At 40.1% G+C, this 26,539-nt stretch overlaps 1 protein-coding gene across 1 annotated transcript in view; it reads right to left on the reverse strand.

The window, feature by feature from the left end:
• RBM33 (RNA binding motif protein 33) overlaps positions 1 to 26,083 on the reverse strand; it is a gene marked incomplete at both ends in the record, with an annotated part of 96,529 nt that extends 70,446 nt beyond the window's left edge. The window contains 6 exons of the mRNA XM_084279730.1: positions 5,016 to 5,126; positions 6,232 to 6,532; positions 8,562 to 8,638; positions 10,599 to 10,647; positions 16,032 to 16,110; positions 26,056 to 26,083. Coding sequence (XP_084135856.1) covers positions 5,016 to 5,126; positions 6,232 to 6,532; positions 8,562 to 8,638; positions 10,599 to 10,647; positions 16,032 to 16,110; positions 26,056 to 26,083 — 645 coding nt within the window. The remainder of the gene's footprint in view (positions 1 to 5,015; positions 5,127 to 6,231; positions 6,533 to 8,561; positions 8,639 to 10,598; positions 10,648 to 16,031; positions 16,111 to 26,055) is intronic.
• Positions 26,084 to 26,539: the final 456 nt, after the last annotated feature.

Below are 26,539 nucleotides of genomic sequence, written 5' to 3' on the forward strand. Positions count from 1 at the left end.
CATTTTCCAGGAGCCCAACTTCAGCCAAAATCAAAGACAGACATAGGAATCAAGACAGGATTTGGCAAGAAGGTTTCTACTTTAAAAGACAACACATTGTATGAACTCAAGCTCAGAGCAACTCCCACTTTGGTGAATAAATGATCTGTATACAGTTACTGGGCTTTAACGGTCTACTGATCCCAAGTTATTGTCATTTTATCATCTATCATCCCTGTCTCAGAACAAACTTTATCCATTCCAGGCAAACATTCAAGTGCTAGATGTCCCAACCTTAAACAAATGCTTAAAGATAGAGCTATGAGATTAGCTAAATTTTATAAAAGCTTTAAGACTTATATTTTTTGAAGGTATTTACTTGTTACATAACAACTTTACAAAAATACAGCTAAAAACAACAGACAGGATAGCAGGCAAAAAACCCCACAACATAAAACTCAAAAAAAAAAAAAAAAACCCAAAACACCATACACCAAAAAAACCCAACAACCTTCAAGACCAAAAGAAATCGAAACCTCAAAAGCAACCCAAATGGAGCACAACTGGTCTGATTAACATACGGACATACAATGAAAGCACCTCTGAAGAAAGGCAGTTGAGACTCATGAAACAGAGGAGGGGCTTTAGCAAGGAAAAAGATGCTCAGATGGTTTAACAAATAAAAACAGGGGAGAAAGATAGTTAGCATTTTACTTTCAAAAGAGGGACTCTCAAAAGAGTGGAGTGGCTGTTCTGTGAGACGTGTTCTCTCACTACACTGAGCCTCTGGCATAAACGCCAGGCACATTGGCTCTCTATGTCCATAGCCCTTAAAAGCTACATTGAAGTTTCAGGTTTTATTCATCACATACTGATCTCAGCCATGTTATCTCATATGTGAATGCAAAACCTAATCGTGCAAGGCTGTATGTGACTCAGACTGCAGAATCAGGACCGGAATGACTAATGCAGTCTGCATTGTCCTGAAAAATTTTGCAATGCTTTAATGAAATGCTACAAAAAAAAACACACGTGGAGGCTTTGTTTCCTTTGGTAATTATTCTGGGAAAAAAAATCTACTTTCCTATGTAGCAATAAAAAGTACTTCCCAAACTTTTCTACATCAGCAGTATCTTCCTCTTAGCCACTTATACCACTTCTGCAGTATTTTGGGTTTAACTCACTTTATTCCTCAGTATAATGCTCATGCCACCTATTGAAAACAGCTGTAAAAGCATTAAATAAAGACAAAAATAAAATAAATCAAAGTAACTAATGACAAAGCAGGCACCAAGGAAAGGCAGAGCATGAGAATGCTGACTGACCCAGGTCTAACTCTTCTCACATGATTGAGGAATCTGTATTAGTTGTGATGGAGAAACAACCATGTCTGACAGCCAAGCCATGCTCTTCTCTACGTGTAGCTCCAGGAAAGGTTATCTGAGCTGCGTAGGAGCATACACCCTCCCCCTCAATATGTTCCACAGTTGTAGCATGCAAAGCTTCTTTAGAAACATCTTTTCCAACTTCCAGCCCACCAGGCTGAGTTGTTTTGCCAAGATTACAGTATATGAAGAGAGTCTTAAAGAAATTTATACAGGAAAAGACAATTGCAAACTATTAATACTTTCAAGGTTCTATTTAATACTAATACACATAAACAGTCCGTGAACAATCACCTGAGGTCACCTGACTGGGTAAGCCAGCCAAGGCTTCCTGGCAGCTCTCCTCAAAGGGAGCTTACTAGTTCCCATTATGACACCTTGCTCAAAACTACCGAAGAGCTTTGTTGACTCTTCCTTACAAAGAAAAATAACGACCTTTCTTCTATCACAAGGTCAGAGTTTTCTATCATCCTCGTTAAATAATTATGGCAGAAATCCCAGTCACTGACCAGAACTCCCCATGCTGGGTTATGATCTGCTATAGAGCAAAAGCGAGTGCTCCTGCCCCGAACAGCTTACCAGGCAGTTGCAGAACTGATAACAGACATAGCCCAAGGAAGGCAGGAGAAAACAGTAGTCAGCATGATAAACACTGATTCTGGCACAGGATCCTCCTAAACACGGGACTGTCAGGCATTCTGCAGAGCTCCGTGCCAGAGATTGCTCAGATGTACAGAATAGGTAAGCACTGCAAAGGCTAAATCAGATCTCATCCATGTAAACATTACGAAGATGAAACAAAGAACTTTTATTAACTAGCTAGAAAATAAGCAGTGGAGGTTTCTACCAGAGGCTAACACTGAAGCAGCAGCAATTGCTCAATCCTAAGGGATCAAGGAAAAAAAGAGGCAAGTAAGAGAATGTTACATCTACTCTAAGGGCATCTCCACTCCACAGATGAAAAAAGGGAATAAAAATAAATCTAAGAGCTTATAAATACATTTAAAACTTGACTGTTTAGATCTGCACTCTTTTCATCATTTTTCTCTAGGCTGAGAGGTTGTGTCTTCAGACTTGAACTGAAGAAGTAAAATGGCTAAACACAGATGGAACAATGTTTCAGACAAACTGGCCTTTCCACCCCCAAGCGTGGGGTTTTTCAAAGAAAAACCAGCATGCAGCACTTCATGAAATGTGTTCTTGACTAAAATACTCTCCAGTTTTCATCAGCATAACCTGAAACATGATTGAAGTGTATGCAATGAGGAACCCCCCTGTTAAAGAATTCATGGGAGATTAGTTCCAATATAAAATAAATAAAATTTAAATTCTAATTTTAGAAGGTTACATTTTAACACTTTATAGAAACATCTCCCAAAAATATTTAGGGCATGGTAACTCATGTAACTGATAGTGTTACACAAGTAAGTGTATTACTTGCTGCTGAAACTTCTGGGTATTGGGTCATGCTTTGTACCTTAGGAAGGCAAAAATATTTTCTGAATCATTGCTACATTTTTCAAAGAAGCTCCACAAAAAGTGTTATTTATTCAAAATCCAAGTTCTAAGCGCCGTTTCAAATTGAGGATCAAGTGAAAAGGCATTCCCTGAACCCAATCTGTCCCAGGACAAACAACTTTTCTTCACATCTCTTCTTCACATCTCCCACCTGAGCGGGTGGTTACTCTTAAGAGGTCTCTCACTTCCCTTTTTCACCAAGTTCCCCTCATCATGTTCCAAACCAGTCACCTTTTCTTTTGGTTTACCAAATTTCTTCATGCAATATAAGAGGCTTTATTTACTTTGGAAACTGCTCTGAATAAACACAACCAATTTTCTGTATCAGCTTGCTCTCAGTTACTCATGCCAAATTTCAGTCAAGAAATACTGTTATTAATTTGTACCATATATATTACAGCTCTGTTCTTGTCTTGCATTTTCTACAGGAGAATGCCAACAACTACCCTTGTTTACAAGCAGTGAGTGTTACTGAATTTAAGGAGAAGTGCTGTTATAAAATACTGGAATAAAGTGCAAAGCTACTCAGGAGCTGGAAGTACACATCTAACCACATAATAAACTGAAGTATATACTCTACAAAGGTTATCTCTCTTGGTGGTATTCTCATTTGGAGAGTGCAGTTATGAGTCTATCTACAAACAAGCTACATATAAAGAAACAAAAAAGATGGAGCTGTTTTGGAAAAAACAAACCTGTGGCAATCTGCAAGCCACCAGAATAAAGCCAGAATGTAGATTAACTGAATAAACATGTGGCCAAAATGTTCACATTACATGACAAGCAAAGTCCTTAAAAGCTAAATTAACAAAATCCATTAAAAACTTGCATTGTCATCTTTTGGATGAAGGGAATTCAATTCTGAATTGGACAATTACAGACAACATGATTATTACAGAATTCTCACTAGTTCACACTCTAGAAATGAAGCTGTGCTTTTTTAGAGTGGCAAGTTTGACAATGAATCTCAACTATGTTTAAGTGGTAAATGATGTACAGTGCTTTTGTCCTCCCATACAGACTGTCGCTGCAGAACACAAAAATGAATCAGTCTTTTAAAACACCAGAAGGGCAGGATATATAATTCAATGAATAAAAAAAAAAAAAAAAAAGCTTTGGAAGTGTTTCACAGTTGTTTGGGAAGGTGGATGCAATACTTTGGAAGAAATAGGAAGAAGTTAACTACGTTAATATAAGATGTCATGCCTGTAACAGCAAAAATTGAATAATACAGGTGGCCTCTTTCAGTGCATCTCTCTTCACCCACCAATGAATGTTGTATTACCATAAGTTTGATATGAGAGTATCACAGCACACCCACTTGTCAGAAGTTTCATAGAACACCACTGCTGTGTCTCTGAGGAACTCATTTCCTGATGAGTTAAAGCTCCGATGAGGGAGCACACTCTGACTACACTTCTCAGCAGGTAATCCATTCAATCCTATTTAATTAAGAACTGGAATAAAAGTAATATTAAAGTAGATTCCTGGTGGGGAAAGGAAAAAATACCACATCAAAAACTTGCTGCAAATTACTAACAGGTATGATACCACTGGTCCAGGCAGTAACTAGTGAACTATACTTGAGAGTGTTTGGCATAAGCTTTCTTCTGAAAAACAAACAAACTAATTATTTTCCTAATTGAAGAATTAGGATAAACTTCATGGAAATTTCAGTCCCAAGGCAACTTCTTTCAAAACAACCACCTGGCCTTTGGCTTTCTAACATACAGAACCTTCCATGCTCACATCTCTAGAAGTAGGATACCCAAGAACCACATCTACACTCCCAACAGCATCAAACTATCCATCTGGAAAGTGAGGTAACAGCTATCAGACAGGCAGCACACAGTATTACAATCATTCTCCTAGCCAAAAAGGCCCCTGCAGTTTTTAACACTTAAGATTAAATACAGACATTTTGAGCTCTACCTTATGACAATCATCCCAAAGGGGAGAGGAGATCTGAAATACCTGATAATATAGACTTTATTACAATTCGTCTTACAGAAATAGTAACACCAATATCACCACTGGCAAAGCTGCATCAGACCTCACCCAGCAAGATGGACACCACCATTCAAATTGTGAAACAACCAGCCATTTTACATTGCCATTAAATTCACATCATACCTCTTCAGATTCATTTGCTATTGTCTGAGATTCTTCCAGCTCCTCATCAGCTGTGTATTCTTCTTGTTCATCCATTCCTTGCTCATTGTATGACTGCATGTAATCTTCATCCTAAAACAGTAACAAAAGGTGGTGAAAAGACACACGCCGACTTTACAGAATCATAAACCAGTTACGAGATTGGGTGTGCATACATCATTACTGCCTCCAGAACTGGAAGACAAGTATTGTATCTATCAGAACCGTTAATTGTAAGTGACATATCATGTGACGCACAATTAGTAGGGCTTTTAACTAGACAGTAATTTCAGTATTATCAAAACCATAATCAGAACAGTTTCTATTCAGATTCCAACAACATCATCATGAAGATATACTACTGTCCTTCTACATGCTTTTGTTACAAATTCACAAAGCAAACACTGCAGTACTTTCCTACTAAAGGAAACGTGCACCCTTAGCACACAAACACTAACATACTTTACCCCAACAAAACCAGTAACATTTTTAAAACAGTCTGCAAATGCTTACATATGAATGGGTTCAATTATGAACAATTATGAACAAAAACTGAGAACAAAACATTTCCTAAATTCGCTTGTATTTTAAAACATCTCACTGATCATATACACTTGTAATTAAGATTAAATCATTTCAGTAGCAATTAAAGCCAGTGCATGTTTTCTAGTACACTGCTTAAATTATATCGAATTATGCAGGTGACATTTTCTGAACTAACCTCCAATCTCTTTATTCAGGTTTAGACAGTTCTCAGTTACAAAAAGGATGAACAAGCAGGACATCAATCACTTTCGGATATTAGCACCTTAAAGATGTCTTTAGCAGGTCAATAATCTTTTCACCTTCGAAGGACTTTATCAGATCTTGTCTAAAGCCTGGATAAAAGCTTTTGCATTAAGTACTTCTAACAATTGGCAGTGTATCTCCACCACACAAAGCTGTTTTCTTCCTTAAGGATACAATCCTCAAGGTCATGATTCTCAACTGCCTTCCAGCATGACAAAGGAGCATTACCTACCGCCAAACAAGCTGTCAACACAAACTTTGTCACAGCCTAGATAAAGAAACTGGCAGACAGTGATAATAGGTCTAATTTCCCCTCCTCCCTAGGGAGGTAAACAGATTTCAAATCAGTCTAAAACCCTATGCAAGTGAAGCAATGTTATCTTTGAAGATACAATAGAAAGAAACTCACTGGAAATTCATCTAGGGGTTCATTGATTTCGAGGTCTAGCACTTCATCTTCTTCTCCAGGCTCTTCCCCATATTCTATTTGGTCTTCTGTCAGTTCAGGATCATTGCCTTCATAATGTCCTTCCTCTGCATACTCTGAAGCATATACTTCAGGTGCTTCAGATTTGTCATAAATAATTTCATCTTCCCCTTGGTCATACTCTGACTCATGTTCTATTGATCGATTGTTGATGGTCTCAGAGAGTTCATATGATGTAAGAATGCCCGATGAAGCATTGAGGCTAACTGTGACACCTTGGGAGCTACAGTACAGAGGGGGGAAAATTCAGGGGTTGAAGCATAACAGTCAACTATTTGCAGAGATTTACAAAACAAAGCCAGAAAATACAAATTCTCTAACTTGGTGGACAAAATTACACCTCACACGCTATCTGAATCCATGCCATACTCTCATAATGCATACTGTACTGCAGCTTATCACCAGCTGCAGGCTATTTGACCAGGGGAATCAAACCAACCAGATGGTTTAGCAGGTCAAACTGGCAAAAGTCCTGCTCGGTAACCAAAGCAGACTGGATTCAATTTAGATTCAAAGACTAACAGAAATATACACAAAATTACTATAACTGCATCTGTTATTTGCAGAATAAGCTAGTAAATCGGATTTGTATTGTGTATTAATATTGTTCCTTCTTGATGATCCTGAATTCAAACTTACATTTTTATGACAGATCTAATGTTCCACTTAAAATAGTGTAACTGATATACTCAAGAACTATTATTTAAATGCTAAGACTTATTCTAACTCAGTAATAGCACTGGCACCAACACTGAAACAATCAATAGAAATCCCAAGTTTATCCTCTGGACAAAAAGCAAAACACTATTTACAACAGCTAGTGTCATCAACACATAAAAACCTGACCAACCAACAGCAAACTAGTTAAAAAAGAAGGGGGGGAAGGCCTTCTTGATTTGAGGACACTGGGTACAAGGGTAACAAAAATTTTATTTATTGTTTTAATTATATTCCTATTATTCACTATTTTCCTAAATTTGGAGGAACAAGATCCATACAGCTTGAGGTATACACATCTATAAGGCAGAGCAGATTTAACATGAAACAAAGTCATTATGCAGGATTGTCATTATCATCCCAACTACAGAGGCATACATGAGTTTGAATGGAAATAAAGGAAGAAGAGGAAAACAGTCAAGCACAGCTCTCACTCCCTGGCAAAAAAACTGCTAAAAATGCAAAACTTGAGGACAGAAACCTGCTTCCACTGAGGACTACAATCACACTTCAGACACCTTCTCATCACTCATGCAGTCACACTGCCATCCCTGCTACCCAGGGCTCAGGAGGAGGGAATCCAGAGAAGGAACAGCAAGGATTGTATCTGGGATTTTGAGGGGAACAATCCAGCCCTCACTCCTCCAGCCAAAGGAGAGACTGATGGTCTGAGGTATTTCACCACACCCTCATCAGTCCAACACAGAGACAGGACTCTCTCCTAATTCCAGCCAAGGACAGAAAGGAGATCTGAGAGCAGCACACACACATATATATGCACATATACATGTCATACTCATGTTACACATATATATTCTTACCCCTTCAGATGACATGCTTGTGTAGCATGCCACAAGTAAAGGGAAAGCTAGCAAAACATACATGCCATTTAAAAGCAGCTGTGGTACCACATCACTTCTGCATCACAGGCAGATTGATTCCCCCTTCTGTCCAGCTTTTGAAAAGCAAAAAATGTCAAGACTCATTTTGACCTGTAATGCCCATAATTTAGTTGAGGAGCTGTATCACCACAGTATTCACTGGGCAGGATCCTCGGTAAATTCCCATGGAAGCATCTGCTCAAACCTATAAACTCTGTCCAAACTTTTCTGCCATGTAACTCTGCACGAATAGTTAAGCCCCAAATCCAGCCTTGCCAGCTATGAGGCTCCCTTCTGCAGGTTCTTCAGATTTAAGGTATATTTTTAAAAGAAAGATGGCAGAAAAGGACTTTATAGAATAACAAGGTCTAAGCATTTGTGTTATCAGTCTAAATGCACAGGAGTCAACATGGTTTCTTCTTTATAAGTTTTTGTAATAGACTGAGTTACATTTATTAGATTAAAATAAAAATCATTTTACTGAAATGCTAACAACGCTACTGAACACACTATGAATGCATATTAAGAAGGTGACTAAGTAAAGAGCAAAACTATTTTAAGTATATAGCAATAGTTTTAGACTAGCAGTTATCAGTAGTAGCAGTCATTAATAGCTTTGAGATATCCAAAAAACAAAATTTTAAAAAGAGATACCGAAATTCTTGTTCCTCTTCATTGTCACTCTGCAGAAGATCATCATTCAGCTCTTCATCTGACAAGTCTGACTGATTCTAGGTTTCAGAAAAAGTCAATCATGAACATAAAAAAGGATATAAACTTTTAATTAACCAGGTACTGAAACTTCTGAGTATTTTTTATGAAGAATGCATTCCAGACTAGGTAGTATCATCAGTACTTGATTCCAGGAAAAGAATCCCACACTATGCAAGACAGCACTGGAAAATAAATGTTGTGACAGTCTTACAGAACCTAAAAAGGCTCAGATTTGCCTAGCTATCAACACTTCCCACTGATGCATTCCCAAATATAGCCAAAGAAAATAACTCACTTAAATACCAGTAAGAAAGGTTAGCTTTGTTAGCTCTTAATTAACTGCACTGTGACCTTGATGCATTAGGCAAGTCAAGAAAAACCTATGTAATTTCTATACAGCAGATACTTAGGAGACCAGAGGAAAGGATATGATGAAAATTGAAAACACATTATTAGTTTGCAAGTATAGAAAAAAGAGAAGAAAATATCATGCCTTTCCCAAACTCCTCTTAATTTGTCTGTCATACTTTCAGTTGTTTCTTCCCCCTGACCCCCCCCCCTTTTTTTTTTCCATAATTACCCACTAGGAAGAGATATCTGCAGTTTTGCTCAGCAACATTATTTCCATCCCCTAAAGTAATAGGGGCAGAAAGGTTATACAAGGGTAGATTTATCTAAAAGTACTGGGATGTGATTAAGCAGAAACAAGTTTAGCCTAAATAGCTCAGGGAAAACTTCCTGAGAAATCTATTGTTACTCCACCACATGAGTCCACACCCACAGACACTGCTCAGTTCCCTGTAAAGGGAAAACTGAAAACAGGCATAGAAAAAGCACAAGACCACATAATGCATTGGAGAAATCTAGGATCAGTTAGTATTCAGGTAATCAATTTTTATAAACAGATCATCAAGTAGCTTTATCAACTCACTTTTCAACCACAAAAACGGCTTATATTTTTGCTAACTGCATAATGCACATCTGCAGTTCCCATCTTAGTGGCAATTTTTTTTTAAAAATCAGTACACAAGACAAAGGAACTTCCTTTCTTTAACAGTGATCACCTACAGAGTAATTTCAGGAAGCTAACTTCTAACCTTTAGAGTGTGATTACAAACAAACCTACACCAACTAAAACTCGGCTTTTACCTGATCTGGGTTTCTTAACAAACCTATTCACCTCCAACTAAAACTTTAAAAACTATTTTCTAAATTAATTCATTTAGCAGATCAAGTGAAGAAAGATTTCAAAACGGAAGCTCTGCCTTCTGCAGATATCCGGCAAACCCAAACATACATTTAATTCTTTTCATAATGTTCAATTTTGGAAACGTGTATTGGAGTGAGGAGTCTTGTAGGGGACTTGGTTATGTTCTCCAGTGCTAGCTGCTCCCATATTCTTAGCTCACTGCAGAAGGAGAAATCATCTGCCTTCTCATTAGACAAAGGAGTAACGGATTGTGTGCAGTGAGTGGATCTTTAATAGACACCACTGATTGCTTTTTTATTTACTCTCTAATAAATACTGCTGGTATTTTGATGAGTAACTTTTAATAGCCAGGAAACTGGCAGTTGAAGTGAATTCTCCAGAATGCTAATCAGCACTCAGGAGGCATAACTGGGTTTTTTTGTCCTTTTGTTTTATTTAATTGTTAAATCAATAGGAGCTACAGAGAAACTGATTTAAGAACCATCTCCATTTTGAACAGGGAGTTATGAGAAGAAATATTATCTTAGAAAAAAAAATTTTTCTACAAGTTTTATTTTACAATGCTTGGAGGTACTTCATGAAATGAAACAGTTTTGGGTGCCAAGCACTCTGGCAACAGGGTAGACATCAGGTACCCATGGCTGCCAGGGTCTGGGGAGGTGACTGTAAAATACACAGAAGGCCACACCAAAAAAATGGGGATGGCAAGTTGAACAATATTCACTTTCTATTATCTATAATGATTCAGTTTAACACATGTATCTTACCTTTTTGCCAGTTAGCAAATCCTCTCCAAGCAAGTCATCATCAAGTTCACTGGAAAACAATAACAAATTTTAAAAGCTGAACCTTATTAGGAGATAGAAACAAACACTCCATAGGGTGTACACTGAAGAAAACTAACTTGAGAACCGTCCCCATGTCTGCACAAAGCTCTCTTTTTAGCAAAGCACTTAGCAAGTTGAAAAAGGAGATGTTTTAAACGATACAACAGACGGTGCATATTAAGTACGACCGTTGTTGCACAGTCATTTCACTTCCACATGCTCTCCTTTCCATATCCCTCCAACTGTAACACAGCAGATAAGCCTAGACAACACACAGGCATTTTAAACAGTTAGCTAGGTCTCCACTCTAGATCCTTCAAGGCTGTTTGGCCATATTGTCCAAACTGCTGTTTCCCACCTCCCCAGGGAAGAAGTGAATCAGTAATGTCTTGTGGGCAAGACTCAGTCTACAGGTCACCACAGTGAGGAGGCACTGGGAGGCCAGCTGATTTGGGAGCCACTTCAGCTTAGATCTTCCATAAACACCTTACCCTCAACTTGAGGAGGGAATAAGTCAAATAGATATTTTGTGGGATGATAAAAATCAAGTGAATGTTTCCCCATCTTTGTAAGTGTGGCTAAGAATTCAGGAAGCATAGAAACGACTGCCTTACAAAATTTCTGCCATTACATAGTATGTGCCCTATAAATAGGATGCAACACAAAGAGCTAGTCCTGATTAGTTAAGATTTAAGACAACTGCTTAATCTTATTCTTCCTTCAGTGACAGGAATAAACAGATTCCTCCTTCCATAATAAACACTCGTTACTGACAAATGGCTGTATTAGAACATGCACATCCTAATACTCACGTGACATGGCACAGATCAGAGACAAACTGTGTTTCAAGAATGTGAACCTATTTCTACCTCCACACCTTAAAACACTGAAACCCCCACGCCTTAGATATTACATAAAAAATAAACACCCCCACATGAGAATGCACTATATGAATAGAATGGGAATAGGTATATGAATTTCTTAGGGCTACGCTGCAAATACTTAAAAATGGGGAAGCAAATGCCAAGACATAAATCAGAGCTCCAAGTTGGTTTTGCTGATTGATACATCTATTGCAGAGCTGGTTACTGTACACATAATGCAGGGGGGAATTAAAATCTTGTGGGCACTAAACAGGACGTTATCATCAGTACACAGTATTTGTCCATAGTTACTAATCTCAACCAGTTCCAAGAATGGCTGAACATTAACAAATAGCAGTTTTTCAGGCTCACTGCAATATTAAACAAAAATTGGGACATGACTCATCATAAACTCAAAGAGCAAACTGACCAGTGATAGGACAAGGGGTAATGGCTTTAGGCTGAAAAAGGATTGATTTAGGTTAGATATTAAAAGAAAAAAAAAAACTCCTCCCTGTTAGGGAGGCAAGGCCCTGGCACAGGCTACCCAGAGAAGTGTTCAAGGCCAGGCTTGATGGGGCTTTGGGCAACCTGGGCTAGTGGAGAGTATCCCTACCCATGGCAGGGGGTGAGACCAGATGGGCTTTGCGGACCCTTCCAACCCAAACCAGTCTGTGGTTCTATAACCAGAATTTAATCCCTTTTTCGAGACACAGAAAGCTTTACGTAACAGAAATTGTTTCAGAAGAATTTAGAGTAAGAACTGAAGTAGGAAAAAGTCACTAATCTCTTCAGCTGCCAGTAATCTGACAAGTGCACCACAAGATTTGAAAATATTTCCCAACACTGACAGCTTTTAATGGAACTGTACTAGAGAAATTCCGGAGGGCAGCAAGAGTGTGTTACAGCAGCATCTGAAGACAAAAATAAGGCTCAGATAGTAAGAAACTGTGATCAAAAATGAATGGAAAAGAAAGCAAAAGATAAAGTTAATTATCTAAACACAGGGCTACTCAACACATTACTAAAACAATCCTCAATGTGATTTTTTTAAAATAAAAATATTAAATATTTACACAATAGAAGTAATTGCATTACACACTCTAGATTTTTAAAAGCTTTGGCTTATTACTTGACAGTCAAAAAACCAGCGTTAACATATAAATGAAGCAAACAAAAGTGTTTCACAGAATGCCCCTCGAAACCTATTAAATAGTCAATGCCATTCAACATTTTCATTGATAAAATTAAAAGCAGTCACAGTTGGTAAATTCTTGAATAAAAAAAAAAGTAACAGTGGAAAGCTTGCATTTCTTTAAAAGCCAAATCTGAATTTATCTGTCAGAAAGAAGAGGGATCAGAAGTACTAAAGGTAACGATTAAAAAAAAACCCAAACCTGAACACAGAAGAAAAAAAATATAAAAAAAGATAAAACCCCAGATAATAAAAGATCTCAGGCTGAGAAAAACAGACAAAAATGAATGGTTGCAATCTGATACCACACAAAGCTACACAAAATCAACTGGAATAAAAGTACACATCTGTAATAGTTCCAAAAGCAACTCATCCTCACTAGCAGCAAGACACAAAGGTCTTTCCAAAATTACAATTCTAGGAAACTAGGATTAAGATAACCTAAGAGTTCACTGCTCTCTGAAGAGATGGAGCCATTTCCTCTCATTCCTCACCTCCCAATCCCCAACATCCCCCAAATGGAATATATTCAGCTCACCAAATGAGGAAGAGAAATTAACCATGAAAAAGAACAACAAAAAATTGCAAGTTCTCTGCCAGTGTAAAGAAACAACTAAATTCAGAGAAGGGTCAGAACAATCAAATTTCAGAAAAAGTCAATGGCTAAATCTGCCCTGTCATATCACAGGGTAGCACCAGATCTGCATGTTTTTCCCAAAGCCAAGCTTTGAGCTATTTACAGATATAAATGTATAAATTAACCGTCCGTGATAAAGACGTCAGACTGGCCCTTTCTGGCCTCCAATTTCACAAGCATGCCTCATTAAACATGAGCAGTAGCAAGGACACAAGTGTTTCAGGAAAAGAATTTGTTTTAAAAAAAAGTAATGGGAAAAATTCTCCAAGAACAATGTTATCGTTGTACTCCCAAATAACAGGGACCTTCCAATGCTCAGTTATCACCCTCCAGCAATTGAGATAGGAAAGAGATCTGGACATTCAAAATTATTGAAATTACTGGAGACTCAGTTAAGTAGCACCACAGTAAGAACTGATGGTAGATCAAAATGCATGACTAGCAGCATAACTCCTTCACCCTTCTCCATAAAAAAGTTATTTAGGTTGCAAAACAAAGCACGAAGGTTAATAAAAAAACAAGTCTACTGTGTTAATTCAGCTTTATTTCCATCTTCAAGAAACTGTTCTATACTGAATTAGGCCAGTAGTGAGATCAAGCATTTACTAGGCAACAACTTAGCACATTTGCACAGCATTTGTAGTTGCCCAGCCAGCCACAGGTCTTAACAATTCCAAAGTCAGCTTGGCAATCTAAAAAGAATTAAGAATATAAGAACAACAAAGAGAAGACCTATAGGCAAAGAAAATAAAATTCTATCAGATACAGTTGAAAAAAACAAACCAAAACTTTTTTTAAATAATCAAGATGAAACTCTGGAATGTCCAGCTCTGCACCTGAAGCTACTTCCCATACAATTCCACTAAAGAGGAAACAAATTAATTTTTTAAATCATCTTAAGTTACATACAGTTAACAATAAACATAAACAAAAACTTTTTTCTAAATGCAAACCCTTATGCAATCCTAAGTCTCAATGAAAATACTTGAGGTATACTTGCAAGCACCTGCAGCACATGGAGAGAGCTAAGAGACACAGAGAGCGCTATCCAGGCCAGAGCAGGTTTGAGGGGGGCTTGTGACTCTGTGTGAGATCAGGCTGGAGCCGTCTGGCCCTGAGAGACATCCTATGATTTATGACTGCACCCCATAAAAGTAACCCACACTGGGGCAGCTGGTGAGGAGCTGAAGCCCCATCTTTACCTCAAATCCTAAGCCTCTCAATATATATTTTCTTCCCTGTCCAGCTGAAAAGGAGAGTAATTGCATGACTTTGGTAGGCATCTGGCCTCCAGCCAGGGCCAAAACACCACAATACTCTGCACCCTTTCTCAAGTCCAATAAAAATAACTTTGCCACAGAGAGTTTACCATTAGCAATAAGCTTGTAACCTCCCATTCAACAGCTGTTTGTGACTTCTGAATTTTCTGAAGTGGTAAGAGTAGGACAGCTAAAAACACCTGTGATTGGCCAGCATCTAAGAGCCCACCTATTCACATCATGCACACCACAACACAGTAAAAAGGTCAGGAAATATTCTAATACTAACCATTTGCCTGTAATATCAGCTTCTGTTTTTCTGAATGCCCAGAGCTGGGGCTGGGAGGCAGCACGGTAGTGACGCAGCCTAACAAGTTATTTTAATTACTCTCAAACCACATCAGTCCCTTGATGCAGTTCAACCAACCCACACAGAGATGCGCTGGCATGAGAGAGCACAGACACCCCTCTCCAGTATACAGCAAAACACCCTGTATACTAAAGCTATTGTCCAAATTCCTTATTAACTCTTACTCATCTCCTAGAGCAATGAAAACTACCTGCTTAGCCTAGCAGAAAAGCATAGAGGAAGAAACTAATCCCTCTGGAATGATGATAAATGTTGATGATTCACTCTGAGGGCTCAGCTCAGTGGAAAACTACTTAGGGTAAAATTTGTTTACTACAATCACTTGAATGTTTATTAGAAAAGACAAAGATATGTCTGGAATGTTTTTTCCCATTTTTACAGTGAAAACTACTGTCAAAGTCTGAACAACTATCTCTGTTAGTAAAAAATTTAAAAAAGCAATCCCACAAGAAAGTGAAAATTTTCCACCCAGAAAGAACAGCCAAGCATAGCTATCAGCTCAATTCAAGTCTTTCCCAACTAGAGTGCCTTTGCAGGCAAGAACACACTCTTATTCTCCCCCAACATAACAAAATTCAGACATACTTCTACATCTTTACCGGAGTCATAGTTTTTCATCAGAAGCCTAATTGGAGCCTAAGCTCCAATGCAATGTGAAGTAAGACTTTGAGGATAAGAATTTACATATCCAGTTAAAAAAATTTAAGTAGAGCAAATTCAAGTACTAGTAAAAGCTAACTACTTAAACAATTGAGATCTTCTAAATATTTACAAGGAAAACCAGGACGTTAATTGCAAAGGTAATTACACACCACAAACACTTTGTATTTATTCAATTTTAAATGGTAGCTCTTCACAGAGCGCTCTATATTCCTCAAGGCAAGTATGTTTGGCACAATCTAGCATCGGCTGACACACACGTAACAACCAACATCTTCATTAGTATCTACATGTGCGCTACTCAAGGTTAGAATACAAAATGCAGAATGGGAAAACAGAGCAATGTTAATTCAACATACAGAAACTGAACATGAAAATATCCCACCTACCTGTCCCAGTCGTCATCTCCTGCTCTTCTTCTCCAAGACCTTTCTGCACCGGGCTTATCAAACTGATCAAAGTCGTCATCTGTAAAGAAGGTGACTATATTAAATAATTCATACTGAAATGAGCGAAAGCTTTCTGAAGCAACCATTTAGGTGGAAATTTTGGAGGGTATTGTTTTTTAGAAGATGCAAAAAGATCTTTTTCTACTTCCCATTTTAACATGATGAAAACTGGTAAACACCAACATGCTTCAACAATAATAACAATGTACTACACAGTTTTCCCGCTTTTTACTGTTGAGGTGAGGATGACCTGAGGAAAACAGCTAAGAGGATGAGATAAATCACTGGGAAATGTTGCCAAAGAAGGTCATCCAGAGACAGGAGCTCCCTAGACATACATGAAACTGAGGCCCAATGGAGGTGAAGGGAACTGCATCTGCCAGACCTCTGCTTGCCCTGGGGGCCACAAGTTTATCTACCCCATACTGAATCAGGAAAGGCACTTCAAAAAACAGGAGTAAACCACAGGTCAGCACAAGGCAGGATGATACCAACAACCCAGAACAAAGAGAGAAGTCAGGTGTAATCCACCCTCAATTACCTCAACCAGGGCATTAAACACACCAGAAATCATTGAGACAGGTTACACTGTGTACCTGAGTATGCATATCCCTTCCAAGATAAAACTGGTGCTCAGTACAATTCTCTCAACACATACCCTCAATTTGCCTATTAAATGACAAATTTCTCTTGCGTAACACAGCGTATAAATGACAATTTCACTACTTAAAAAATTCAAACTTCCATATATCTACAAAAGAAATGCAAAGCTCAGATGCTTTGTTCAAACATCCAGAACTGATCATCTGTAAACTGGAAGCACATGCCTTCAGAAATACTCAGTGCTCACTCTCCCACCTGTGGCTACAGCCTAACAGAGAATTCTCACCTGGAATTAGTGTTTTTAACAAAAGTTATTAAAATATGTGAAAGAGTCAAACAAGTGGGGTCAAGACACAGGGAAACTGGTTGCAGCTTGAGACTCTGCCAAACGCGGGAGGTTGAGCAATCCAGGGCTTACAGTCCAAATCTGTGATCACCAAGACGCCATATATCCGATCATTCTCCTGACCTACATGCATACAACTCTTTGACCATGTACAATGCCAAAGATCAAATCGGGTGGGGTGGGGGTGTGTTAGTTGTGGCTGTTTTGCTTTGTGGTTGTTTGGTTGGGTTTTTTTTAAAATGAACCTTCAAACCAAATCTGTCTTCAGCTCTTTAAACTCAACCAAGTGAATATTCCCCACATGCAATGACAAATTCACTTCTTACCTCATAGAAACAAAATACAGGTGTTAAAGGAGGTAAAAACATTAAAAGAAATTCAGTTCTTGCAATGTCACTAAATTAAGAGCTTTCAAGCCAGAAATTTCCACCATAAATAGCTATGAAAATAAGACTGTTCAGCATAAATCACAGTGTAGCACAAGTCAAGCCTGACAAGTCTTGTTCTGAAACAGTGGGTAAAAACAATTCCCCTTGACCAGGTTCCTCCCTTTATGTCTAACAGATACTTTTATATTTAATCTTCTGTATTTTAACTAGTTACATGAGCCAATGCCATTGAAACAAACAGATGGCTTACATTTCTCTGCTTAAACTTCTACATATTGCAACCTTCTTCGGTTCAAATTCCTATTTAACCCACAAGGGAAAGCCAAATTGTTTACTATCTTCCTCCTGAACACTAAATTACCCAATTTTGTGGTCTCTGGAAAAAAAATTAATTAAAGAATAACCCCAACATTGCTCTCCTTATGGTCATTCAAAACCTGGCTGCAGTGATATCTTAGCGCACTGTGATTTTAAGGGCACACATATCAGAGCATGACTGCAGTCATCCACTAACTTGATGTAATCAAATCTAACATCATTTGGTTTGTTCGGGTTTTTTTAAGGTGATGCCACTGGTTCTGCAGCAACCCAAATTCTGAGTGTCCACATACTAACACAGGTCAAGACAGCGACCATCATCAGGAAAACAGTGGCTTCTTTATAAATTGCGCCTGCTCACATGCAATACATCCTTTCATGCTGGTCACCACTTTTAGAACTCCAGAGAGCTGTAAACAAGTCAGCACCACTTGAAGACAAAACCATAGCTCTTCAGCACACAATTCTTACACATACAAACCTTCATGTCAGCTAGGTTTTAATCCAGAAAACACAAAGCTACATGCCAAATCCTTTTGCTCTGTTGAGATCTCTTGTAGAGGAAAAAGAAAACGCTGTTCAGTGTATTTCACAGTACTTTTCCAGGCCATAAAAGTGCTTTAACCTAATACTACTGCCACTGAATACCAAAAGAAAGTCCAAGTTTCTAGTGTAGCCCTGAACCTCAACTCTCCAGCTCTTCAAACCCCTCCAAATTTCTCACATCCTATTCCTTATCTGTGAGCAACTCCTACCAAAATCCAAAGTTGAACTACAACCATGCAAAGCACTTTTCAACAGCCTCCTCCAGTTGAATGATTCCTGGTGGACAAGTTCTCCACGAGCCAGCAATCTGCCCTCATGGCCAAGAAGGCCAATTGTAACCTGGGATGCATAGCCAGCAGGTCAAGGGAGATGGCTGAGAAAGCTGGGACTGTTTAGTCTGGAGAAGACAAGACCAGGGAAGGGGGTTGGGCGGGTGGGTGGGTGGGTGTGGGTGTAGAATCTCATCAGTATTAAAAAATATATAGAGAACAAGCATCAAGAGGATGGAGCCAGACTCTTTTCAATGGTGCCCAGTGACAGGACAAGGGGTAATGGGCACAAGCTGGAACACAGGAAGTTCTGTCTGAACATGAAGAAAACCTCCACCTTTTTCACTCTGAGGGTGATGCAGCACTGGGACTGGCTGCCCTGAGAGGTTGTGGAGTGTCCTTCTCTGGATTCAAGACCCACATGGACACAAACAATACTGTGCAACCTGCTGCAGGTGATCCTGCTTTAGCCAGGGGGTGGACCAAATGATCTTCAGAGGTCCCTTCCAAGCCCTACTGTTCTGTGAATCTGACATTCTGTAAAAGCCTCTCAGAAATGACTGGTCAAACTATGCGTGGTGACTGCAGCTTCTAAGAACTGCTTCCACTGGTCCTCACCACCTCCTTGTTCTCATCTCCTCTCCTCTTGTCTCATAACACACTCATGATACAAAGATCTTTGGGACACAAGGAACCAGACATTCTTTTTTATGCTTGATTGTTCAGTGATAGCTGACACTGACAATGAGCATTACAAATTTTGACATATTAAATGCTGTCAGAGCCCAACGCAGGTTGCAGTTCTCCTTTAGAAAAGGAGGTCAACAAGAATCACACATCTCCAAGCAGCATTCATTGGCAGCTTCACTGTTTGTGAGAGAGCAAGCACTGAAACAGCAACAGGCCTTACACCTGCAGTGTGATGTGATACCTAGCAAACCTCAGTGAAACATGTTTTCTTTCCATTTCTGAAACTACACATATTTCTATTTTTCTTCTCCCTGTCTTGGCACATTGGAAAATACAAGTAAACAAGAATCAGTACAACATTTATGGATGTTTCTCCTTGAGAAATGCTCATCAGTCAATGTTTGTGTGGTTAAGTGTCTGTAAAACATTAATTTGTACAGAAAGAGGCACACTCAGCATCAGCACACAACCACGAAGAGCAACAGCCCAAGAGTATTTTTTTTATAGTTCTCAGTACTACTGTGTGGGAGGTGAGAACAGAAAAAGGGGGAGGGTGGAAATCCATGAACATAAGCTTTTTAAGCAGGAAAATGTTCGTTATAGGAGCTGGAAGAGGTTTTGTGTTTCTTCCAGCAGCATCAGTGCAGCCAGAAAGGTAGTCATACATAGCAACTGTTGCTAGCACTGGAAACACAAGGGCTATGGCTCCTTGTTCCAATTCAAGGCTCTCACCGCAAAGCTCACCAAGACATGTGCCCCGTAGCTGGGTATCAACAGGTAGATCAAATACCAAAAAAGCACTAACTGAATAAGGAAGCAGGACAGACCAGTTATACAGGAAAACAAATATTCCACGACTTGGCTCTTCCTACTGCAGCTCTATGAAAACAGCCATTACCAAAGCCACAGAAACAGTGCAGGATGCTGCAGAGATTAATGCTGGTTGTTCTGCTAACAGTGAATCAGAATAAGGACAGTCACGCTTGGTTCCACACAGTAAAGGGTTCCTATTTACTTTATGTGTACCCTGGTGTAGCACAAGTAGGGCCATAAGCTGTTCTATGCAGCTTATTTTTTAGTTTTATGATATATACCCAGAGCTGTTATCTTTTTTCCTGTTTAATAAGAACAGATCACCCCTACTAGAAACCCACAAGATACAACCCACATTTCCTCTTTGGCCGTGCTGATGGCCGTTTCTAACTCTGTGGACTCTGTGGATACCCTTTCAATAAAACCTCCACTGATTATTTTCTATGTAAAATGGAAGTCCTAAGCTACAGTCAAGTCTCACACACGTAGGAGGTGAATCAGCAGGAACACTGCAGAGCTCTTAACATCTTAAAATGGTACCAACGTAGCCTAAAAAGGTAGTCCCTACATAGCAACTGTTGCTAAGAGGGAGTATTTTACTGCAGTGAGATAGCCAAGACTTCTTGACTAGGAAAAACATTTGATGACTGCATCATTTGTCTTCCTGCAATTGCACCTGCACACTTTCTGGACCACTAACCACAGGCTGCCTTATAAACCCTAACAGTTCAAAATCTTGCATCTGGGTTTGCTTCAATATTACACTATCATGAATATCAAACATACTGTTTCAGGCATCGGAAAAGCATCGAAGGTTTCATCTTATCCAAGCCAAGATGGAGATTCCACAATGATCCAATAGTTCAAGGGATTAAAATAAATTATTACACACTGTTTGCTCAATAGGTCTTTTCCCAAAGTAACCAACCTTCATTGCTTTTGGGAAGAACAGGTAAGGGAGCTATTTAAAAAACAAACAAAAAACCCACAAACAAAAATTAAAAAAACTTGAGTGTCATTTACTACATAAAAAAACCCCTTCTCTATGCACAGATTTAATACTGAACATAACAAGCCCATCTTGATCTATCTCATTCGCCGGCATCATATGTAAAGCACTCAACGTGACAACTTGACAGAATTTCAAGCACAAGTCCCAAGATTAAAAACAGCTTACCAGTTTATCTGCATGCAGTAGTTAATTTCTATGGAGTATTTTTCCTCATACTCCATTGCAAAAGGTTATAGGACACATAGGTATGTCATACAATTCAAAGGAGACCTACGTTTCTACCCAAAAGTGAACTGAATTTCAGTATCTCTTGCTACGTGATACAGAACAGTAACAGGTTTCATGACAGGCAGCCATGCCTAAGACACAGTCTGGCAACAGAACTGTTGAATTAACACCAGTTGAATGAAAACCTGTGGTAACAAATCACACAACATCTAGGGAAGAAAGGACAAGGTCAACAGGAACTCCTGAAAACAAGTCTGTGATTTAAACCTAGCATCATGAAGCATACTTCAAATCCAGTCTCTTTTATTACAAGTAATGAAGCTCTCTACCCCATCATAAAAATCACTTTCACTCCTGCTACATTATGCACAAGAAAACACATGCAGAAATACACCACTCTCAAACATGAACAGTTTAGTTCAAGGACAGACATCATGGGAGTCTTATATTCGTAAACAATTACTCATAGAAGACTTAAGCAGTGAGTAAGTACTTAGAACAATGTAACAATTGCATAACATGCCCCTCAACTACTGTATTTCATGTTTTCTTTCCAAATTACTCCCACAGGATACTGTTTAGTTTCTTCAAAGAAATACAGAAATTAATTTCTACAGGAGTTATTTTTACCGTCTCAGAAGTTTTTAACCAAGAACAGATCTAATTACTATATTCTGTCAGGAACTGCAGTTCTCTCTCTAATCAGTGCTTGAAAGAAATACCATCTTTATATATATCTATATATAACCTCAATCTAAACACCAAACCACCAAGCCACAAAGAAGCCCAAACATTTCCAAAGTCTGCTTGTATTTGAAAATATAATTGCTTTGTAAAAGTATTTTTCAAATGTCATAGTCCTTGCCTCATAGAAATGCTGAGCAGTGAATGAAGGCCAAGGCTTTAAAGGAAATACATATAAACTCAGTTCCCAAATGCCTTTGGACACCAACGAGAAAACATCTCTCCAGAAATTCTCCACCATCTTCCACAGCCACCAAATGTTACAGGTAAAACTGAGGTCGGCATTACTACAGACTATATCACAGGACAAATCACATTATTTATATGGAGGCTTTTCAGTCAAGTCAGTGACAACCATCATCTTAAGTTATTCTGGATAAGTAGATCTATGTGACCTAAAAGCATAAATAAAGCATGGTTTGGCTTTTGTAAAAACAAACAATACTCAGGTTATGTTTAATTTAGAGGACCTGAAATGAAAAGAACATTCAGAATAATGCGACTTTCAGTGAAAGCTTGTCAAAGAAGCACAAAGAGATTAAGAACTGCTATGCTTTAGAGCAAACCTGCCTGTCATGAGCACATTCAAGTAATAATGTTTTCTGGCACGTCCTTAGCTGGTACAATAGCCCACGATGATATACTGCAGACTCCACAGGACTTCGATATTTAAGAGGAGTTGCAGTATGTATTCCAACATAAGTTACAGTGACCAGTAATATGAGTCCAGGTGTTACAGAAGTATACGTTTTCAATTTTTTTATCAACAATTTTAGAACTTTTTAAAGCCACTACACTGCTGAGAGCACAACAGTGGCCATCAGATTACTGCAAATGAAATTAAATTGAGAGAACTTAAGTTCAAACTGGAGAAGTAACAGTCTCAGAGGTAGAGAAACACCCATCTGGCTGCTCTCGGCACAGGACAGGAACACGGGGTAGACACGTACAGATAGGACCCTCTTTGGCTCCTCCTCCTCCACCCATCCACTGTCGTGATTCACACCCCATGGATATCTACATTCAAAATCTTCTAGACCACCAAATTCACCAGAGGTCTGAAATGATCTGACCAAAAACTTGTAGTACTTCAGTATGGTAGACAATCAAGACTAGAACTGCTCCTTGCTTTGTTTTAGTCATGGTCTGCTGTCTACCCTGTAACCATTTCTCCCTAAATGAGATTACTATAATGAATTTACAGCTAGATTTTAAAATACCAGTAAAATAAAAATCAGCATCTGTACAACACAGTTGTTACTTTACATTACAAGCAGATGATCACAGAAGCCTCTCCTGGTGAAACTTGTAGCTACTGCCCCTTGTCTTGTCCATGGGGTTCCCTGTGAAGGAAGGGCCTCTGTCCTCCTTGAAGCTGCCCTCTAAGTAAAATCAATTTAACATTCAGTGTGCTTGCTCTGGTTTTGTTTTTGCATGAGAGTTTGATTCAAACTTTGGGAACCATTGTCCTAACCACGTCAATGGACTAAGGAGCAACTACAAGCCCTCACAGTCCCTCATAATCACTAGCACAGCCACCTTTAACTTCTGTGTTTCAATACAGCCACTCCAGAATTAGAAGAAAGTTGAATCAGGATGCATAGGAATTAGTGAAGTAATATGAAGCTGTGAATCACTTCCTGAGAGACCTCACTGACCACCACTTGAAAACTTTGCAGTTTATGTTTGTGGAGCCCATCATTAAAAGAGCCTTTACCTTCATCCTTAGGAAGCTTAGCTGCACCAACTCAAGTACCTGGTCACAAAAGCACATATGAATATTTTACTCTTATGATTCAAGCCAGTATTTCCCCAGAATCTAAAATATTATGTGAGTGATGAGACCACACAAACTGTCCAACAAACAAATCAGCTTCCTTCCATCCTGTGGAATATATGTAAAACATCAGTCGACACAGACATTTCACATTTCATTTTTCAGCCCTGTGTCAGATCCTCACAGAATATTTAAACTTTCAAAGTCAAAACTCTTGCACTGACAACTGCTACCCTGCAATGCCATCAAATTAACACTCCATTTATTTTTCCAAGACCTACTCATACTACTTTACCAAGCATTACAGCCTCCCCTCACCTTCAAGAAAACACTGGGGTGCTGTTACCTCCATATTTTACAGCTGTTTTCTCCTCCCCCCAAAAGATCCAAAATCTAAGTCCCAACAGTTTAAAACTTTTAATTGGCAAAAAACATTTAAACCAAACAACCACTTAGTCCTGGACTTTTCACCCTGTATGCCTCCTTTCCCATCTGTTACAGCTATTGACTTTGGATAGTAGTCCCCTTCTAAAGGGAGTTGCATACAACATTCCTGTAAGTTCCAGGCTTTTCTACTGGGTTTTAGAAGTGTATCCAACAGCTTCAACCAGGAATTGTCCTTGGCTATTCGTACCAACACAAGTGTGTGACACCTCTGGGTTTCTTCATTCAGGCACGTGCTACCCAGTTATCATCTAGACTGAGCAAACACTGTTCATACGTGGCAAGGATCATTTATGGGCGATCACAGTGTTAATGCTGAACAAACAACTGCCTGTGCCCACATAGCAGTACACAGCTAGACACAAAACAGCACCCCACAACAAAACACTAGTCTTGAAACTGTGATTTCATCACTTAGTTGAAGGCTGTCTGTCACTTTCTTTAAATGACTCCATCCTCATACTGGAGGAAAACTTCCAGATAGAACATGCGTGCAAAGTTTACTTCTGCATCACAAATAACTGATCTGAACCACAGAAACTGTCAGCAAGGTTTCTGTAAGTCATTTAAATGGTACAATATATTCAACACCATTACAACAATGTCTGAAATATTAATATATTTATTATGTTATCAATCAGTGCTCTCCTTCCTAGCCATCATACCAAACCTTTCAACTCCTAAACTTGGAAAGTCTTTGTAACATCTAACTTCACTAAGACACTTGTGTTTACATACTGCGTTACCAATTCAGCTAGCAAAGGTGAACAGCCTGACCACTCAGGTGAGTTATAACCAAGGTCAAGTCACACTCTTCTCTGTGACACTTACAGAACAAACACTGACTAAAATCATCACAAGCTTTTGTAAAGAAAAGGACAAGTGGGTCAACTGACAACTCGGACCAGTCTTTATCAGATAAGCTTGTTATTCCTAGTGAAAGCAAGGCCCAGAGCACCAGAAAAAAAATCTTTTCTTAACTGCATCTCTCTCAAACACCACCGTATGACCCCTGCAAGTCTTTCTTTTAATCACTCAACCAAATATTGTCATTTTAAAGTTTGATTAATATACCATTTAGAATTACAGAGGAGTTTAGCTTGTCATTTAAAATGCTGTGAGAGAAGTGTCCTTAGTCAAGAAGAGGAGCAGTGGCACGCCTGAGAGTCCTGGGGTCAAGCACTAACTTCAATTTAGATTTTCCAAGTAAGACCTTCTGCTTCTGGGCAGTCTGTAAAATAAATTAGAACTACTCCCCAGATGAAAGATAAGTTATTCAAACAGGGCACATACTGTAGCCGCAAAAAATACAGGAATTAGTGTCTCTAAATACCCACACGGAGGTCCCACACCCACAGTGAGTGATGAAGCTACTGCCCCTTCCCGGCCTTGTCCCGATAAAGGGGAGATAAGAATTCCAAGGGCCGCACGACGCCGGCTCCCAGGAGCAATAGAGAAGCCCCTGGGGTCTTGCGGTGCCAGGGGAGCTCCCTGCTCCCCCCCGGGAGGCCAGGGCCCAACCACTCCGCGCCCCGCCGGCAGCCCCGTGCAGGCAGAACCCGCTACCCCCGCCCAGGCAGGAAACGGAGGCGGCGGGGGTCGGCAGCGGCACCGCCCCAGGAAGGCCCGGCAAGGCCACGGCCCCCCTCAGCCCCACCAGCTGCTCCGCCCCCAACCAGGCCCCGCGCTGCGGCTACAACCGGCCCCGCTCACTCGGGCGAGGCCGAGGAACCCCGAGTCCCCCGCATGATCCCAAGCGGGGCCCTTCGGAGCCGCGGCACCCACCTGCGCCTCCACCCAAGGCGGCAGCCATGGCTCTTCGTCTCGCCCAGGCGGCGGCGGCTCCCAGCAGCGACCCCGTGCCGCCCCTAGGACCGGCGGGGAGCGGGGGGACGGGGAAAGGCTCGGATTCAGCGCCCGACTGCTCGCCCTCCCGCCGCCCCTCCGCTCGCACCCGCCGCAGGAGAACAACAAACTATCACAACATGGCGGCTACCGCCGCCGCCACCACCGTCGCTGTCGTCGCCGCCGCCCCCGCGTTGCATCATGGGATGGCGGAGGACCGGTCCCTCCCCGCGAGGGAGGGCGGGCAGCGGGCGCCGCTGGTTGGCCAGCCAGGGCCCAGCCGCACCGCACGCCGGCCAACGTCAGCGCCCTCTGCGCATGCGCCGAAAGGCCTCCGCCCGCTCGTGCCTGCGGGGCGGGCCGAGAGGGAGTGCGCATGTGCTCCAGCGAAGGGGCGGGGACCCACACGCGCAGAGCGCGCCAA

Source organism: Gallinula chloropus (genome assembly GCF_964237585.1).
Source record: "Gallinula chloropus genome assembly, chromosome: 2".
Lineage (NCBI taxonomy): Eukaryota > Metazoa > Chordata > Aves > Gruiformes > Rallidae > Gallinula > Gallinula chloropus.